Below are 19,600 nucleotides of genomic sequence, written 5' to 3'. Positions count from 1 at the left end.
TTGCAGGCTTTTTCATGGGACAAGCTTCTATTTTGTCCCAGTCTTTTGTATCAGCTGTGGACTTTTTCTTCATACAGCTCTTTCTTGGTTCTGCTGTGGCTGTGGTTTGGGATTGTGTGTCCACATGCTGAAGACTTGCACTGGCCTCTGTCTCCAGTTCCGGAGTTTCTGTTTTTTTATTATCAACACAGTTGTCTACAGATATTTCTGTTACCATGTCTTCCTTTGCTCGTGTTACCCCTGTTTTCTCATGGGAATCAGCGCCCACTGACTCAAGACACTCCTCTGACTGTGTGGACACCGGAGCTCCCTTCTCCATGGTTGTCTCTGTTGCATCCACTAACATGGAGCAAAGTTTCAACATGTCCTGTAACAAAGTGGAAGGCAGCTTAGAGTTGCAGTACTCTGGGTTTAACTGCAGAGATCTCCACTGTGGTACAATTGTACCAAAAAAGTACTCGCTTAAGCACTTCCATGTTTCCACTGAGGAGTAACTGTGTGGAGTTGTCATGTTGAAGGTTGTATTTCTACTTCTTTGACTCTGAATTGGAGAAGTGGAAACAAATTGCTGGGGAGTTGATGTTGTGGCAGGTATGTCTGCTCTTTGTGAACTAAATGTGTTTAAATGTTGCTCGCTGTTCTGATGCATGAATGCGCTCTGAACTAAATCGCAGGTGTTTATGGAGTTCTGGAGTTCTATTTATAGGCTCGTGTCCTGTAGGCCACGCCCACTGCCCTTTGATAATTGCCAAGCCCCACCCACATCGAATGACTGTTGCCTAGCAACCGCTAGATGATCGTAGCACGGATGGGCACAGCCACTGTGACGTCATCCAGTGTTCTTTGATCAAAGAGAAGTAAGTGTTGGCTTTCTTGCCGCTCAGCAATTGAAAACAAAGAACCTTGAAATGTGTTTTTAGCTAAACTTTGACACAGCTGCAGGACATTAATAATAATGAGAAGCTACTTAATAATATATATATATATATATATATATATATATATATATACACATACAGTAGCTTCTCATTATTATTAAGTAGCTTCTCATTATTATTAATGTCCTGCAATAAATAGATAAATACAAAAAGGGTTTTAAAAAGTGTGTAAGAGCCAAAGTGAATGTTTATGTTTTGTTTATTTATTGTGGTTGTACAGGTGTTTAGATTTTCCTGCACCTCAGGTGATCGCGTGTTATTTACGTGACACAGGCGTACTCATCAGGGAGGAGGTGGCTCTGATCGGGTGTTCACCCACTATTTTCACAACAGTGATGTGTATATATGTGTGTTGTGGGTGCACAAGTATGCATATATGTCTGTAAATTGTATTTTGACGTATTACTGGGGTTAAATAAATTAAAAATTACATGCATTATGTAATGTAATTGTAATGAATTTCTGAGGGAAGAAAAAGTGTTCTGTGTTCCTGCAAAGTACAGGGAGCAGGGACTTGACCGGGTGTCACAACTTATATATATATTGTAGCTTCTCATTATTATTAATGTGCTGCAGCTGTGTCAAAGTTTAGCTAAAAACACATTTTAAGGTTGTTTGTTATCAATTGCTGAGCGGCAAGAAAGCCAACACTTACTTCTCATGGTGCATATCTACCAGCTTGCAGTGTGGTTCCTGCACTCCACAGCCTCTTCTGTTCCATGCAAGTGGATTTTCTCCAGGGCAGGAGAAACTATTTCTAAGAAAAGAAACAGACTCAGCCTGTGCACAGTAACACTAATCCTCTTTTTAAATGTAAATAACAAAAGGGCTACCTGACATAGATCGTGTTTTTACTTTGCAAGTTCTTGATTAGGGGTGGGTTTTGATTATCGCCTTTCTGATTTCAATCCATGCTAAATTGAATAAAGTGATATTGATTCATTAATCCCGTGTCGATTTGTAAATTAACGTTATTATGCCTGAAATGCCAGCATCTCAGGTTAAACCTCACAACATGTCGTCAAACACCATACAGCTAAAACAGTAACTGGGAGCAGGTTTACGGATTCTGCATACAAACGTGAACACAGAGCGTGGACCCGACGCGTCAGAATCAGATTTTGGTGTGTCATCGGGTCCGCGCTGTGTTTGCCTCTTTTTTCTTCGCTGGCTTCTGCAGCTGCGGGTTTCATAACTCTCTGTTTACATCTCTAATTAAGGCTCACATGTGTCAGCTTTCTTTTAATAGATACGAAATGATGGATATATACCGATACATGACCAGAATTGTAATATTTCTGACTGAGGCAAAACTTTCCAGATTCCAATCAAATTGAATTGGATCCTGTATCGAATCAAAATGATTCTACAAATCAGTAACGATGCAGCCGTACTCAGCCCCCTAAGCATTTTCCCTTTCCAGTTCACAATCAATCCCACCCCTAGGTCAAAAATATGTATAGGACAATTGGCCTAATCTAATATTTTGTATGAACCTGTCCAACTGTCCAGTGATTAAATGACAAGTAGATGGAGGCAGGACTCCACAGCAGGGGCATACTCCATAATGTGCTGTGCGTTATCATATGTATAATGTATATATTGCTCACTTATTGTATTTACCAACATCAAGCAGTTATGAGCAAAGAAAGGCCACACCATAGTGCATGTTTAAATAGGGAAAGTTTATTGATCAAAATGTATTACGCAAATACGCATTACATTTTTTCAGCCCCTCAATCGAGTAAACAAAACCAATTACATGTTCAAAGCAACGGAATGGTGGCCCAATATCAGAGAGAACTCCACTCTTGAGTGAGCAGTGATGATTGAGCAGTCCGTTTTATTTTGCAGATTCAAGCTGCTCTTCAAAATATTCGCCACCAGATGTCACCGGAGAGGACTGTGTTGAAAAGCTTCGAGTAATGAACCATTTTTCAATACAAGCTTCAGTGCTTCGGAAAGCTTCATTTGGCCATCACTACCTGTTACTACCACACACCAAATCCGGTCATTGGTACTTCCTGGCTTGTGTAGCCTCTAGGTAACAAAAGCTCAACACTGGGCCTGTCAGGGCTCTGTGTGCGGGCAGGCAGAGATGAGGATCCAAATGCAGGACTCGGAAAACGGAATGCAATTTAAAAACCTCAGCTTTATTGCTGGCAAGAAAACAAAACATGAAGTGATGACTGAACACTGAGACCAAAAAACACACAGGCATAATCTGATGGTACGACGCGACACCGACCATGGCAAAACACAGGGCTTAAATACACAGGGTAGTAATAAGATAAGATACGATAAGATAACCTTTATTAGTCCCACACGTGGGAAATTTGTTTTGTCACAGCAGGAAGTGGACAGTGCAAAAGTTATGAGGCAAAAATTAGAATACAATAAGAATAAATACAGTACACAACTGTACAGAATAGAATAAAATAAATATACAATAAGATAAAAATAGAATACAAATACAAATACTATATACAACTGAGTAAAAATACAACGATGACAGAAAGGATTATTGCACTTAGTATTATTGCATATGTATGGATGTGTGTGCTTGATCAGTTAAAGTCTTTATTATGGAGTCTGACAGCAGTGGGGAGGAAAGACCTGCGAAATCTCTCCGTCCCACACCGTGGGTGCCGCAGTCTCCCACTGAAGGAGCTGCTCAGTGCTGTCACAGTCTGCTGCATGGGGTGGGAGATGTTGTCCAACAGGGATGACAGCTTAGCCGCCGTTCTCCTGTCACTCACCACCTCCACTGGGTCCAGAGGGCATCCTAGAACAGAGCTGGCCCTTCGGATCACCCTGTTCAGTCTCTTCCTGTCCCCAGCAGAGATGCTGCCGCCCCAGCAGACCACACCATAAAAGATAGCAGAAGCCACAACAGAGTCATAGAAGGTCTTCAGGAGTGGGCCCTCCACTCCAAACGACCTGAGTCTCCGCAGCAGGTACAGCCTGCTCTGCCCTTTCCTGTAGAGGGCGTCTGAGTTATGAGTCCAGTCCAGTCTATTGTTCAGATGAACACCAAGGTACCTGTAGCTGTCCACAGCCTCGATGTCCATACCCTGGATGTTCAGTGGTTGCAGTGGAGAATGCTTGTGCCTGCGGAAGTCTACCACCAGTTCCTTGGTCAAAGGAGCTTTCAAAGAAAAGCGTCTGGACTTCTTTAAGTTGCTTGAAGACATTTCACCTCTCATCCGAGAAGCTTCTTCAGTTCTAAGGTCAAATGGTGGAGAGTCCCAGATATAAACCTAGTGGGAGTGACCCCCCACAGAGGGACAAAAGGACCCCCTGATGATCCTCTAATCGCCTGAGCCAAGGTGGGAAACTGGGCGTGGGTCCCAATCAGCCAGAGTTTCGGGTGTGTTCATTGTGAAACCTGGCCCCACCTTATCATGCGAATTCCTGAGGTCAGATGGCCCAGGATGTGAGTGGGCGTTAAGGCGTCTGGGAAGGGATCTCAGAACTGGATTATAGATGGCAGAGAGTTGGTGTCGTAAACCCCCGCCTCTGTTCAAAGATGGTCGCTCACAGTGGACATAGATGGCTTCTTTCACTCCTCTTTCAAACCATCTGTCCTCTCTGTCCAAAATGTGAACATTGGCATCCTTGAAAGAGTGTCCTTTATCCTTAAGATGCAGATGGGCTGCTGCCCACTCACATCCTGGGCCATCTGACCTCAGGAATTCGCATGATAAGGTGGGGCCAGGTTTCACAATGAACACACCCGAAACTCTGGCTGATTGGGACCCACGCCCAGTTTCCCACCTTGGCTCAGGCGATTAAAGGATCATCAGGGGGTCCTTTTGTCCCTCTGTGGGGGGTCACTCCCACTAGGTTTATATCTGGGACTCTCCACCTTATGACCTTAGAACTGAAGAAGCTTCTCGGATGAGAGGTGAAACGTCTTCAAGCAACTTAAAGAAGTCCAGACGCTTTTCTTTGCAAGCTCCTTTGACTACGATGACCTGGATGACTGAGAACCTTCACAGACACCAGTTCCTTGGTTTTACTGGCGTTGATCTGGAGGTAGTTCAGCTGGCATCAGTCCACAAAGTCTTGGGTCAGACCTCTGTACTCCTTGTCGTCCCCATCAGTGATGAGGCCGACTATTGCAGAGTCATCAGAGAACTTCTGCAGGAAGCACTGGGTGGAATTGTGGGAGAAGTCTGCAGTGTAGATGGTGAAGAGGAACGGAGCCAGAACCGTTCCCTGTGGGGCCCCCGTACTGCAGACGACCCTGTCCGACACACAGCCCTGAGTCCTCACATACTGTGGTCGGTCGGTGAGGTAGTCCAATGAGGGAATGGGCAACAGAAGGGAGACACAGCTGGGGGAGATCAGGGCTAACGAGACGGGGGAGCAAAGCTGCACACACTAACATAAGACAAAGACTTTCACAATAAGACAGGAAACAAGAATTACTAAACCAGATGCAGACATGACACTGAGAGACAGACTAGACACTGAACAGAAACTGCAACACACATGAGAACCCAAAACCTAAGAACTGATCCCTCACCAAGAATAACAGAAACAGATCTATAATGATAATAATAAACAAAGCACCAGAACATCAGAAATCAATGGAGTTTTCCTGGTTTTATTTTGCTTTTCTTTATTTGTGTTATTCCTTGTTTAAAAGCTGTAATTTCACAGATGATAAGTTTATCACTCACAGCATACGCAGATGTACCACAAACCGATGAAGATTATGAAGACTTCTTTTCCTATTTGTTTAATGAAGATGAAGTGTAACTAATGATGTAATAACTGAGAATGAGAAAGAAAAGTAGTTACTTACACTTACTAACTTTACTTACTAACACTGATACATTTCATTTTCTGATCAACAGGAGGGAATGTCAAAAGAAAATTGTGTATACATGATCAGCTACATGAAATGTGCTCTTTTATTAATCAATAAGCAAATGTCTACGTGACTTCTGTCATGAACTCTTCTGTGATTCCTCTTCTTCTAAGAACATGCAGATTTAGAAAAAGGGGAACCTCAGCTCTGAGTTCTTAGAACAACTCTGTTTTATTTGTACACACACACGAACACACACACACACACACACACACAAGACAAGTATAAATAAAGCACGCAGACAGTGATGAGACGCAGGTCGTGCGTCCATGACTTCCCTCGCGAGTGAAAGACAACTGCAGTGTTTGTGTTTTCTAACTCAGGTGTCTCAAGCTGAAGAACTGCGGGGTGATTCTTAGAAAAATCCCCTGTCAGTAAGCATGCAGCAAAAAGGACCCTCTGCACTCTACGTCCACTCTTCATTAATTCAGTCCATTCATAGTACCGGACGAAGCTTATGACCATCAAAACACGGAGCGCCAACTCGGTTATGAGCACAATTGCATTGGGTATAAATAAAATAATAAAACAGCTTCATCTAATAATTAAAATGAAAAAATCAATAATTTTCAACCCTGATAGTATCTACCTTGCAGTATCTGCCATGTTAGCAGATGAATATGTCTGGGCTCCAACATAGATGCTGCTGAGTATGATCTCTCCTTCCATACTAATCCACATCAGATATTCACTTATAGACCAGCCACAGAGCCTACTTTGGCCGTTTCGGATTGCGTAAACGCAAAAACTGAGATTTTTTTAAAACTCTGTTTTTGCGAGGAATACAGAGTTCGTCACACAACGTCAAAGGTATGTGCTTTTTTTCACATCACGCTGTGCGCCACGTTATTGTTTACATGAGATCAATTTCTACAATGACAGAGACAAAAAACTGTTAATCTTACTATCTTCTGTTTTTACACGACACACGAAGTTATTTGTCCCAAAAATTTAGAAAGTCAGAGGCGTCAAGGTGCAATTATTTTACGTGTAGTTGTTTTTTTCCTGTGTAATAATGTTCAACATTGCTATCAATACATTCTTCAAAAATGCCTCAAAATGGGTTTAAAACCATAAACAGCTGTGGGATACTGTTTGTCCGTGATTTGGAAAAGGGGAAAAAATTCGGCAGGATCAGCTTGATGTTATTTGTATCCCACTGTAACTTTACTGTATAAAGAGCTAACATCTCCAAAATGTCAGGAGTGGTGAGTCATTACAAGAAGTGTTTGTGAACTAAAAATCAAAAATGTGGGATACTGTTTGTCTGTGATTTGGAGAGCCCAGTGCGTGCTCCAGATGCAGGGAAAACTAATTCTGTCGCAGAGACCTACCTTGGCAGTTGTGCAGGTGAAGCCAAAGGGAAGATATGCTTCATCATATTTTCTAGTCTTTGGCCTGGAAGGAAGTTGGTTTGGAAACATATTTGACGATGTTTCATCTCCTGCTTTGCGTTTGTGTGGGAGCCACGTCAAAAACCTGTCCATTATGCTAGCAGTGTCCAAGCATTCTTTCTTTTTCCTTTTCATACCGTGCCCCCCTTGCAATGGCTCTGCACCCCCCTAGCGGGTTGTTGCTAGTTGTCTGTTATGCCCTGCTGTCTTCTAGCTTGTGAAACTGAGGCCAAGGAAAAGGAAAGCCTGTTGGGATGTTTTTAGAGTTGTTTAGTGGGAGCGGTATCAATTTTGTCTCGACAGGTACTAGTGGATAGTGTAAGCCACGGAAGTGCATTTTAGTAGTTTTCTTCCCTTTAGATAGGTGAATTTGTGTTATGCTTTTTTTTTTGGTTGTTTTTTGGGGGGGATATACCACCCTGTGTTGCTGTATCTTTGTATTGAGAATAAAGTTTAAAATTTAATCATTTTTGCATTGTTTCACTTCTTTATATTCTCTCTCAGCTTTATTCATTGTTGCTTCCCAAACCCTCCCTTATACTTCCATCTTGGTGACGTAACAGTGTTTTGTTTCTCCATTAGATTGTCAGTCCTTTTTGTATACTGACAACCCGTTCTCACTCCCGACGCGTAAAATAATGACGATTTGTCACGTCCCTTAACTTCTCATGCTGACGCCTAAGGTACCCTTCCACGTTTTTATGTGACGCTGTGGGTTGTCAGTTCATGCATGTTACTAACTAAACTTCTTCCCTGGAGTTTCTGTGCTCTCTCATCCAGCAGGTTCCAATGGATCGTGGCTGCTGCTGTGGTCCTGCTTGACATCTACTACATATATTATTACTCTCTGACTTGATTTGATTAATTTATATTACAATGAAGGTGTATAAAGCATGACATGAATATAGAAGATATTTCATCCTAAAAAATTGTCATATGTCACAACCTAAATTGTCCTATTTTGTGTGTGGTTGTCGTTGTTGTTTGTTATGTTTTTCTCCTGACAGTGGCAAAGTGTGGGATGACACATGGGAACCTGCTCAGTTTTACACACAGTAAACCAGGCACCACAGGTCGCAGAGATCGCACAGTTCACAGCTTGTAGTTCAGCATAAAAGTTCAAAATAAAATATTTACTATACATTTCAACCAGTGTCAGTCTCTGTTTCACTCTCTAATTGTGGCTTAAGTACCTAACATATTCATGAATCTGATCGATCAATAATATCTTCCCTGCACTCGATATCTCATAGTTTTACATACTGTATCAGCCAACATTATTGTCTACATCCTCATAAATATAGAAGTGACTTGCTTATTATAACATATTACAAGGTAAAGTAATACTGCACTGCACGTATAGTAAGTAACACCTACTGTGTATGGGAGCCTAAAGCAAAGTTAACTGCACCAGTACCAGCTTCAGAACATATTGTATATTATATGTTTCTACCTTTTTGTAATATGTCATGTTTAGATGCAGTGACAATTGCACATTTGGAGTTGTGGTCATATGTGGTCTTTATATACAGGGTATTAAAAAAAATTGACATTTTTTGCTATTTTTCTTGTTTGTTTGCACAATATTATTGTGTACATATTACATATGTAACATTATTGTTAATATTATTATTAGATATCAAAGATACAATTTGATTGAGGGTTTTCCTGTCATAATTTCAATAAAAATGCAATTACACACGTAAACAATAGGATCAAAATAAACTTTTAAAAAGTCTGTTGATCAAATGCTGATTTTCAAAACATTCTAGAGGAAAACAGAGATAAAATAATCTGAACAGTAACAGTGATTGTGGATGATGATGGAGGCTTCAATGGATTATTCTGTTTCAATCAATAGGTTTGTATCTATGACCATAATTTCATAAGTTTAACAGGTTGGTTTAGGCCTGGCAATACAGCAAATATTCACAAACTTTTGTTTTTGAAGAATGTTTATCTTTTTTGAAGCTATCTGGCAAAATGAGACAACCCTTTTAACCTAATCTTTATGTCTTTTTTGTGGCTATGATACTGGATTTTGGTTTGATGCATATGCAGGTTACAGCTGGGGAATGGCAGTATGTTGTGGATTGATTTGGCATGTTCAACCACTGTTACACCAAACTCTCTCACTTATAACATGATAAAGGCCTCTTACTCAGTGTCATGGATTTTCTATACTTTTGGGGACACAGGGCCAAAGTCTGAGGCAATAAGTCAGATCAAAGAAGGCAATGATTCTAAAATGGGAGTTTACTTATGTCATTATATATATCCAGGAATATGTGCCAGAGGATAGTTGTCATGAAATCAATATTAAATCAAAGTATTCCTTAATTACCACAGCTGACACGAGTTCTCCATAGCTGCCTGCTGTCTCAGGATCTGTCTCCAAAAAGGACCAGGGAGCGCTAACATGTTATGTTCTAAACTGATGAAGAAAATGCACATTAAACATAGTATAAACTTACTGAGTGAAGTAATGTCAAGAGGATTCCTTTAGCTCCTATTGGGTTGGTTCCTTGATCAATGCAATACAGAATCATTAATCTGGTTTTATGTAATGTCCTCAAAACATGTCAAAATGAGGCTCACTAGTCTGTGTGGCCTCCACATGCCTGTATGACCTCCCTACAACACCTGGGCATGCTCCTGATGAAGTGGCAGATGCTCTCCTGATGGATCTCCTCCCAGACTCCAGGACTAAAGCATCTGCCCACTCCTGGACATTTTGTGGTGCAGTTGGTGGATGGAGCGAGACATAATGTCCCAGATGTCCTCAATTGGATTCAGTTCTGGGGAATGGGCGGGCCAGTCCACAGCATCAATGCCTTCGTCTTGCAGGAACTGCTGACACACTCCAGCCACATGAGGTCTAGGATTGTCTTGCATTAGGAGGAACCCGGGGCCAACCGCACCAGCATATGGTCTCACAAGGGGTCTGAGGATCTCATCTCAGTACCTAATGGCAGTCAGGCTACCTCTGCCGAACACATGGAGGGCTGTGCAGCTCCCCAAAGAAATGCCACCCCACACCAAAACTGACCCACTGCCAAACTCATGCTGGAGGATGTTGCAGGAAGCAGAAGGTTCTCCACGGCGTCTCCAGACTGTCACAAGTGCTCAGTGTGAACCTGCTTTCATCTGTGAGGAGCACAGGGCGCCAGTGGCAAAGTTGCCAATCTTTGTGTTGTCTGGCAAATGCCAAACATACGGCACTGTGTTGGGCTGTAAGCACAACCCCACCTGTGGACGTCGGGCCCTCATACCACCCTCATGGAGTCCATTTCTGACCGTTTGAGCAGACGTGCACATTTGTGGCCTGCTGGAGGTCATTTTGCACAGCTCTGGCCTTTCTTTCCTACCCCACAGTACCTTCCCTTACCATTTGTTTCCTACTCTTTTACTTCTTCTTTGATGACTGTTGTCTTTCTAGATAAGCAATTTCATTTGCTCTGGGGCGAGTCAATGGCTCGGGTGCATTCTGGGACTGTCAGTTCACCAGTGTGCTGGCATGCTTCTTAACAAACACACCACTACAGCAAACATCTCAGTTGTACTTGTTGATTTCTTCGACAAAACACTGAACAAAAAAAATTTACTTGTGAGTGTGCTGCCTGGTGCTTTTAAATTTTGTGATTATTTGAGCAGCCCAGAAAGCATCCCATAAATTAAATTATGTTATCGTATCTGAACATGTACACTAGTCATTAAATTAGATGGGAAATAATGATTCAGGGTAAACAACTGCACCAAGGAAATTCCATTTTTCTTCTCAAAATGTAAAATGTCTGTTGAAAAATCACATTGAACAGAGATGTGATTAACTTTTTATTTTACCAAACATAACATCAATGATGACACAATCAGTCTTCATCAGAAGTGCTCAAATCACTCTCAGTGGCATCGTCTGGAATGTCCTCCTCCTCCTCCGAGTCCATTTCCAGGAGTGGTTGGTGGCTGAGGATTCTCTTGTACACGTCCTTTACTTTGAGCATTTCAGCTTTCAGTTCACTTTGTTTTTTTAAAACCAGGCTACAGAGTCCCTTCTGTGCATCCTCCGACATGCCAACAAAGGAGGCTGTAAAAAGAACAAAACAAATAAATATGAGAAAAGTAAAAAAAACAAACAACAAAAAAACATCACCTCATAAACACAAGGAATTAGGATGCTGTAATTAAACATTTTTTTTAAAAGGGAGAAGGCAGTGTTAGCTAGCAATCTAGATATAGGTAAAAGATCCAGTAAGACTTTAGCATCTGCTCTTATTTTCAATCGATTCATCAAAAAATTAATAAATAAATAAAGTGCTTACAGTCTGAGGAGATTGTCCCCAACACCACAGAACGCATTTGCAACACTGTCCAGTGATGCCGCATCTCCCTGCAAAGGATCATCTCCTCCTCTCTCAGGCGCCTCACAGCCATCACCTTCTCAAAGACCTTTCTCTTTGTCCGGAGGTCAGCAGCAGCTACAGTTTAACAACATCAGATGGGAAAACATAGCAGCATATTATGATTCAAGAACAAAACATTCAACTACTGCTCAGATACTGGGAGCTTGTTTAAAAAGGATATTTATAAATCAAGAGCTTACGTTCACTTGTGCTCTGCCAGGGCCAAATATCGGTCTGCATGAGGGCATCACTGGATACGATTTGCTTTGTTGGTTCAGCGAGCTTGTTGTAGTCGTCAACAGCAGCCGCCAAGCGTTTCTTCTCAACTAAGATGACCTTGCGAATTCTGTGTCGCCTCTTGTTGCTATCTGTAAATAATCATAAAAAATTCACACCTTCACATAATGTATATAGTTTCATTTTAATCTACACTCATCAATTTGTTTGCTAGAACAAATCACATCCAGCTTAAACAAACCTGGATCTGATTTGATTCTGTTTACAAAGTAGCTGTACAAACTGAGCATCAAACGGTCCGTTTCAAAGAAACTGGGACGTACCATTTTGTCTGTAAAGACTTTGTGTTCGCACTCTGATGATGACGACAAGCTCCTCTATTCGTGCCTGCAACGCTCCAAGGCTGCCATCAGTTTGATCACTTTCTAAGTGAGAGGAATATTAATCAGAATACAGGATGAGTAACAGTCACCAAACTACAGTGGACTCTGTAATCACTGACTTGATGACATTCATTATAAGACATCTGGAGCCTTCATGTGCTGCTATCTCATGATAATCATGAGATAACAAGTATGTTGGTGTTCAGGTTTATAAAACCAACTAGTACGACATCATTTCAACCCAGGTTCTATCCAATTTGATGAAACGCAACAACTCTGCCATAAATTTGCTTTTACAAGGCTTATTTTTCATTGTTTGTTGACACTGTCAGAAAGATCTTAACTCTAAGTTCTTTAATGAGGCCATGGTGGGTCCTATTGTTATACATGAGTGCATTATATTGAGAGTCACCTTCAGCCCATTTCTGCACATCGGCCACCCATTGCTGCAGTGTGTCGTCATCCACACCCAGCTCATTTCTGGTCGCATTCAGGCTCTCCACTTGTTCTCTAAGGATCCTTATGATCTAAGAATGCATTCATAAATGTCATTCATATGGGGGGCAGGGATAGCTCAGTAGGTAAAGTGGTCGCCCCATGATCGGAAGGTCGGCGGTTCGAATCCACTTAACGGCTACCCTGAGGTACCCTGAGCAAGGTACCGTCCCTACACACTGCTCCCCGGGCGCCTGCTTAGTGGGCTGCCCACTGCTTCACTGAGTGAATGGGTCAAATGCAGAGAAAAACAAGTAATTTCCCCATGGGGATCAATAAAGTATCTATTATTATTATTATTATTATCATTATATTGACATTAAAAGAGTACTGGTGTTTTCCCCCCATTACCACACACATTAAAATGGGTGTTGAAAAAATGACCTTTAGATATCGCTGGCTCAAAGTGCGGCCCAGTTGTTCCACTTTCCTTTTGTTCCACCCCAAAGCCAGGAGGGTCAGCATGTCTGTTCGCCCTGCATTTCAGTTAGTATACAAATTAGAATTAATGAGCAGGAGACTGAGTGGAATCTCAGACACGGACACACACCTGCTTTAGACATGTACTTCGTTGTGATGGCCGCCCTAGACAGGAAACTGTTTACTTGTTCCACCTCTTCTCCAACTGTTGAACCGGCCCCATCCTGAAACGCACCTCCCCATTTGATCTATAGAAAGGAGGTCACAATACATGACTGCTGAATTCATTCAACCTTATAACAAAATGTCTCAAACTAATCCAAAACTACAAGCTGCAGTATACCTCGCATTTCCAAGTGTGAGCCTTTGCATGCATGACGGAGAGAAAAGGACGCATTGACAAGAGGTTCCTCAGCTCAGGGCACTGCTGAGCCACCTTGGTTAAATAGGGGAAATATTTACAGGCCACATCGGAGCAAAGGAACGTAATATGTCCTGGGACGCTAGCTGCCAACTTCCTCTGGAGAAAAAGGGGGTAAGCAAAGATCTCCCCTCGAAACATGTTCAATGCAGCTAAGAGGACTCCGTGGCGACAACCAGCTATTTCCATGCCCTCTTCATCCAACTTCCCAGTGGACTTTTTGGACGACTCCTTTGCTGCAGTCCAAGATGAAGATCCGCACAACCCTTTCCCCGGGACCTATACACTCAAAGATTTTAACATAAAAGACATGACATGATTAAGCCCTATCAGGGACAAACTTTTTAAAACAAATGCATAACAATTAGCTGAATTAGCCTCGAGTCACACAAGACCTCATATCTCCCCAGGACAGCACTGATAACACAAAATAAAAATCATGTTTTTTTTTTTAAATACACATGGTGACAAAATTAAGTACACATTAAGATAAAGTAAAGTAAATAGTATTACGACAACACCAAGAGAAAAATAAAAAAATATCGACCCATCCATATATGTCCACACACACGTATTTGTATATGGTTACGGCATTAACGTCATTTTAACAAGATTAACGCTAACAGCACTAATATATATATATATGTGTATCTTACATGATTTGTGTGTCTCTGGATGTATTTCACAAACTCAGCAACTTCCTCATCTTTTTCAATGAAGACACCTTCAAAGTTCCCCTGCTCTGAAGTGCTGAACGAACACAGTGACAGTTGTTTGAAAAGAAACATTAAAATACATTTTTCTACAAATCCATATTTGACTTATGTACACAATGCATAACGTACCTTGCATTAGACTGAAAGCGATAAAGCTTGCGGTTTCCATCAACTGAGACGGCAAGCATGTCTGGAGTGCAGGCAGGGCAGTTAAAGCATGGCTCCTTGCACATCCTGTCCACCTCAAACTTTACAGCACTCCATTCCAAGAAACTTTTACTGAAGGCATCAGCTGATATTCGACCATTCTTTTACATAGAGGACATACAACAGAATATTCAAGGACAGTCATCATAAACATTGATTTGCACAATTTCCTTAAACTTAGCAAATTTAGAAACTCACCCTTCCGAAATGGGCTGTTCGTTCATCCAGCATTTTGACAAATGCCTTAAGTGACATCCCTGGTGCAGCCTTCTTAATGTCATAGAAAGACTGAAAGGCATCCATTGAAAACAGGGTGCAGAAATTTAAGGTGCCAGGCCAATATCCACTACCCAGGATGTCCTTAACTGAGGGGGACCACATTAGGCCACAGCTGGTGCAGCTCACCACTGGCAGTGCAAGGTTATAACGGCCTTTAGAAAGGATAAGGATGAATTCAGTCATGGCTCAAAGCATTCATATTTTTCATGTTGTTTTCAAATCGGTCTGGTAAATCCAAACGACCTTTGACAGGTGCCCACATATACTGCGGGCCGAGGGTAATTAAAACCAAGATAGCAATGCACAATTTGCAATAAAACCTCCAAACACATCTATTGTGTATGTAGTGTGTGACAAAAGGGCAACTTACCATTTATGGTTACAAGAGCCACAATTGCGCCGGGTGAAACCTCAACGTTACCTGCTGGGCAGTCACACACATGGTCTGGCCTTTGCACAGGCAACAGCCGAACTAACATTAAAACACACAATATATATAAAAAGAATTAGAAATTAACTGATACACAATAAATATACAATAACAGCACCCACTCATACTCATACATAGCAAGAAATGCATAAGACTTAAAAACTGTACCTATTGGCTTGTGAAACTCTGATGAAGGCTGCAAAAACCCTCCTGTTACTGCCTCTCTGTTGTGCAGGACAAAGCGTGTGTGAACTGCAATATCACAGTCAGCACAAAGGAATGGAAGAGGCAGGCAGTCCAGACACCTCACAACTACTTGTTTGCCACACTGACACACACGGTGTGACTGTGGATCCAGAGTAGCTAACATATTGTCTATAAGACAAGGCCTGGCCTCTTTCCACTTTTGTGAGGACACCATATTTCTGATCGCCCAGTGAGTAGCAGCTGACTCAGACGACGTCTCACAAGTCATGGCTGTGTCCTCTTCTCCATCCTCCAACAACTGAAGGAGCTCCTGACGAAGCACCTCAGTTCCATACACTAACAGAAAAAAAATAAAGAAAGGAAGAAACTCTTCCACAAAGTGAAAAACACTCTAGGCAGTATGTTTCTTAGGACTCCACAAAAGCCCTGCATAACTCAACTATAACAACAAATATAAAAGTAAACAGAAATCACAACATATACAAGAAGGTAAAGTACCTTTTGTTGGGTTGACACTGGCAACATAACTAGGTTCTTCACGTGGACATTGATGCTGCTCTCTGGACACTTGGGGGGGGGGGGGGATGAAGAATATTTACTTACTGAAATTCTTTGGTGAAAACAAGTTGTGAGATAAAATCAATGGTTGCGTGAACACTGACCACGTGGCATGCAACTAGTACTTCGACTGGTTGATGGTCTTTGAGGAATAAAATCTCCCTGTCTGTCACGTTTTTTCCAGCGCACTGGTCTTGGCTGAGGTTCACTCTGTGCATCATTCTACGCAATTAACAAGGAAAAAAGGGAACACCTAAAATACAGTCTATGATTAAAGCAAAGATGATCAAACATCTTAAGTTAACCAACTTATACACATATATAAAAATTTATTTAAAAAAAATTTCAAATAATATAACGTTTACTCCGTACAAAATATTAGACAAGCGTGTTCCCTCTTTAACAACTGTTTCCACTAAAAATGTTACCTGCATATCTTGAAGGAGTTCGTCAGCAGCCTGAAGCTCTTCCTCCAGCTCGGGATCCTCTGAATCACTCATTTTCAAGCTAAAGAGGAAAGAGATTTTTGCAGAACTCAGTGACATAAACACATAACTAACGCAACTCAAATGATTTTCAGTCTTGGCGCTCCAGTTAACGTTAGCAATTAACGTTAGCATCATCAGTTTGTAAAGAGCTAGCAGAACTCTTAGCGCAAAAACTGCTTTACGCACCATGTGAGGGTATTTTGCAGCACACAAGTCCTTTAACGTTTGTAATAAATTTAATCCATCATCGTTGGATTAAATGGCTAATGCTGCAGTAGCCACGTGTAGTCGTTACCTAGTAAGCATGCTGACGGTAGCTGTAGCCATTTTTAAATACATTACACCGTTTCCGAGATCAGTCACCTCTGTTTGTTTGAAGCTTTTATGAAAAAACTAACTTTGAAACACACATCAAGGTATTACTTTAAATATATGTATTTTTTACATACCTGCATTAGAATCAATCAGTTCCGCCTCATTTTCTTATTCTTATAAATGGGTCTCTCCGTTCTCCCATCAGCCTTTGCTTACACAGGTTGCGTCTGATTGGCTGGAGCCGAGCGCATCCAAAACTAACAGGAGTGGTGAATGAATCTATAAATGTGTTTTACGTGTGAAATGAAAATAATAAACCTAACAAAGGATTATGTACGTTAAATCTGCGCACTTTCAGATCGTGAATCAGTTTGGAAAACACTGTGTGATGGCCACAACATGAAGCGATTTTATTGTTGAATTATCAGTGATACTTTCACGTGTTTTTGTTGAGAAATGTTAACGATGTCATTAAAAGAAAGCATTAAATTAGGGAGAAAAACCCGTTCGCGGAGAGGGTCCCCGGTTCTCCAGTTAGATTGTGCTTCACGTCATGTTTCGCTGTGATGGGGTTATTATTGGAGTAAATGGATGGCTGGAGCCTCTGCTCGAAGCGTCTCTGATCGCCGAGAGCAGGTTCATATTGGAATGAATTGACAACCCACAGCGTCGCATAAAAACGTGGAAGGGTACCTTAGGCGTCAGCATGAGAAGTTAAGGGACGTGACAAATCGTCATTATTTTACGTGTCGGGAGTGAGAACGGGTTGGACAAAATACAACTCCACAACATTACTAGCGCAAAAAGACAACCTTCCATTTATTTTCACTTAAACAAGAAGCTGGTTTTTATGTACATTAAAGCTTTATAAAAATTTAACAGTGCAAATGCAAATTCCTTGCTGAAAGTTTAACCGAAAGGCATTTCCAGTAGAAATGGGCTGAGATATCCTGAACATAACCATGTATAATATCCACTGAAGTTAAAAAAAAGGTGCTTTGCAACATTAAACTGCAGTGTGCAGTACGTATTTTTCGGACCATAAGGTGCACAGGACTATAAGGCACATTGAGCTAAACAAAGCAGTCAGATAAATCAAACTTTATTAAACTCATTCTTCTTGCTTCCTCCACTTCTGTACCATTGATTCATTAATGTTGAATTCTCTGGCAGCTGCTCTATTCCCATGTTGTTGCAGTAGATTAATAACTAACCTTGTATTGTGGATGGATTATCTCAGTTGTTCTCCTGACTGACGTTTGGTCCGTTTACAGCATCCTGCCATGCGATTGCATTTGTCTCTAACCATGAGGAACCTTCACGTTAACTTTTATAATCATTATATACCAGCTAGCCCAACTTCAGTAACCCTACAAACGTCACTGCTGTTTAGTTTCCTGTCTTCATTTATGTTGGAAGTGATAGCAGAGCTGTACGTTTGATTTTTTTCAGAAATCTCTCAGTCAGAACATTCAATATCATGCTTAGGTAACTAGCGAAACTAGCGAGCTAACTTCCGCTAGCTTCCTGCTAACTTCTAACTCCGTTAAATGTAATAAATTTTGTTTTCATGGATGCCTGGAAGTTAAACTTCATAGTTACACCTGGTAAAGCAGCAATGCTGATCGTTTTATTAAAGATGAAAGAATTTAGACAGTTTTTAACTCTCAGTGATGCTGCAGTGTTCGTTTGACCTGAATTATACGGAGTTTAGGACCCAGATTACTCCCAGATTTAAGAGCATCTTAGTCCGACAAATACGACAATAACGACGGCCGCTTGCATGTTCTGCAAAAAAATGTGCTTTGTCGTGTATCTGACGGACAAACACCAAACCAGTTCCACATCACTGAAGTTGCACCATTTTTACAAACCAATTCTGGTTCATCTGTTTCACTCAACAATCGGCCATGTGCGTATGAAAACAAAGGCTCTGCGCATGCGCGTTTTACTCATATTCTATCGCGATATTTCATTTTCCTATCGTTGCCTAACATTATACCGGTATTACCGTGAACGGTATAATATGGCCCAGCCCTAAATAAAACAAAAATTTATTTTAGGGTAAGGCTATATATAGATTACCTTAACAATGATATCAGGGAGGGATGCTGTCAGCTTAAGCTCGTCCTGCAGTGCCAGCGTCCTGGACATTAGAATCTCCAGAGTTGGAAGGATTCCAAAATAGCAGTTCTCTTCTCCTTGCAATATGTCTAGTGCAGGGCTGCCCAATCCCAGTCCTCGAGAGCTACTATCCTGCAGCTTTTAGATGCATCCCTACTCCAACACAGCTGAATCAAATGGTTTGATTACCTCTTCAGCATGCCATCATGTTTGGCAAAGGCCTGATAACAAGCCATTCATTTGATTTAGGTGTGTGGGAACAAGGATGCATCTAAAAGCTTCAGGACGGTAGCTCTCGAGGACCGGGATTGGGCACCCCTGGTCTAGTGCAACAGTGAGTGGCTTCAACACGATACAATACTCCTTTAGGAACAGATACTCCCGATCAGTGAAGCATTTGATTCCAAACTGAGTGCAGACAGTATTTAATTCAGCAAGGGGAATGTCAGTGATCCTGGACAGAGCGTCGTGAAATGAATTCCATCGTGTTCAAACAGGTACTATGAGTTTTTTCTTGAAAAAATTATCTACCAACTCTGAAGCAACAGAAGAACGGTTTGCTTTTGTCCACATTGCAGAACACTTTGAAGTTGCACTTCTGTAGATTAATTTTGCCTCATTTGCTTGAAGCCATTTCTCAACATCATGAAAAATTAAGTTCAGTGTGTGTGATGCACACCTTAAGTGTGGAGGGAGAGAAAACTATCCT

General features: G+C 41.4%; 1 protein-coding gene and 1 long non-coding RNA gene across 2 annotated transcripts; one reads left to right on the top strand and one right to left on the bottom strand.

The window, feature by feature from the left end:
* Positions 1–4,842: 4,842 nt before the first annotated feature.
* LOC309699265 lies at positions 4,843–8,360 on the top strand. Its single transcript, XR_014274283.1, has 2 exons — positions 4,843–8,093; positions 8,219–8,360. It is a non-coding gene; the product is annotated as an uncharacterized lncRNA (long non-coding RNA).
* A 2,720-nt stretch (positions 8,361–11,080) lies between these two features.
* Positions 11,081–16,657, bottom strand: LOC309699078 (uncharacterized protein; the record flags this gene model as incomplete). Its single annotated transcript, XM_082521933.1, has 15 exons — positions 16,639–16,657; positions 16,393–16,471; positions 16,069–16,186; positions 15,905–15,973; positions 15,368–15,742; positions 14,413–14,473; positions 14,224–14,317; positions 13,490–13,846; positions 13,277–13,394; positions 13,111–13,202; positions 12,644–12,758; positions 12,172–12,273; positions 11,812–11,979; positions 11,531–11,686; positions 11,081–11,295 (listed from the first exon to the last, which is right to left on the bottom strand). The coding sequence occupies exons 2-15, from the start codon at positions 16,462–16,464 to the stop codon at positions 11,081–11,083; spliced, it is 2,112 nt and encodes a 703-aa protein (XP_082378059.1). The 5' UTR covers positions 16,465–16,471; positions 16,639–16,657.
* Between the last annotated feature and the right edge of the window lie 2,943 nt (positions 16,658–19,600).

This window comes from Aulonocara stuartgranti, assembly GCF_965226115.1.
Source record: "Aulonocara stuartgranti genome assembly, chromosome: 22".
Classification (NCBI taxonomy): domain Eukaryota; kingdom Metazoa; phylum Chordata; class Actinopteri; order Cichliformes; family Cichlidae; genus Aulonocara; species Aulonocara stuartgranti.
Note: the sequence above shows the minus strand (reverse complement) of the source record. Positions and strands in the feature narration are given on the sequence as shown.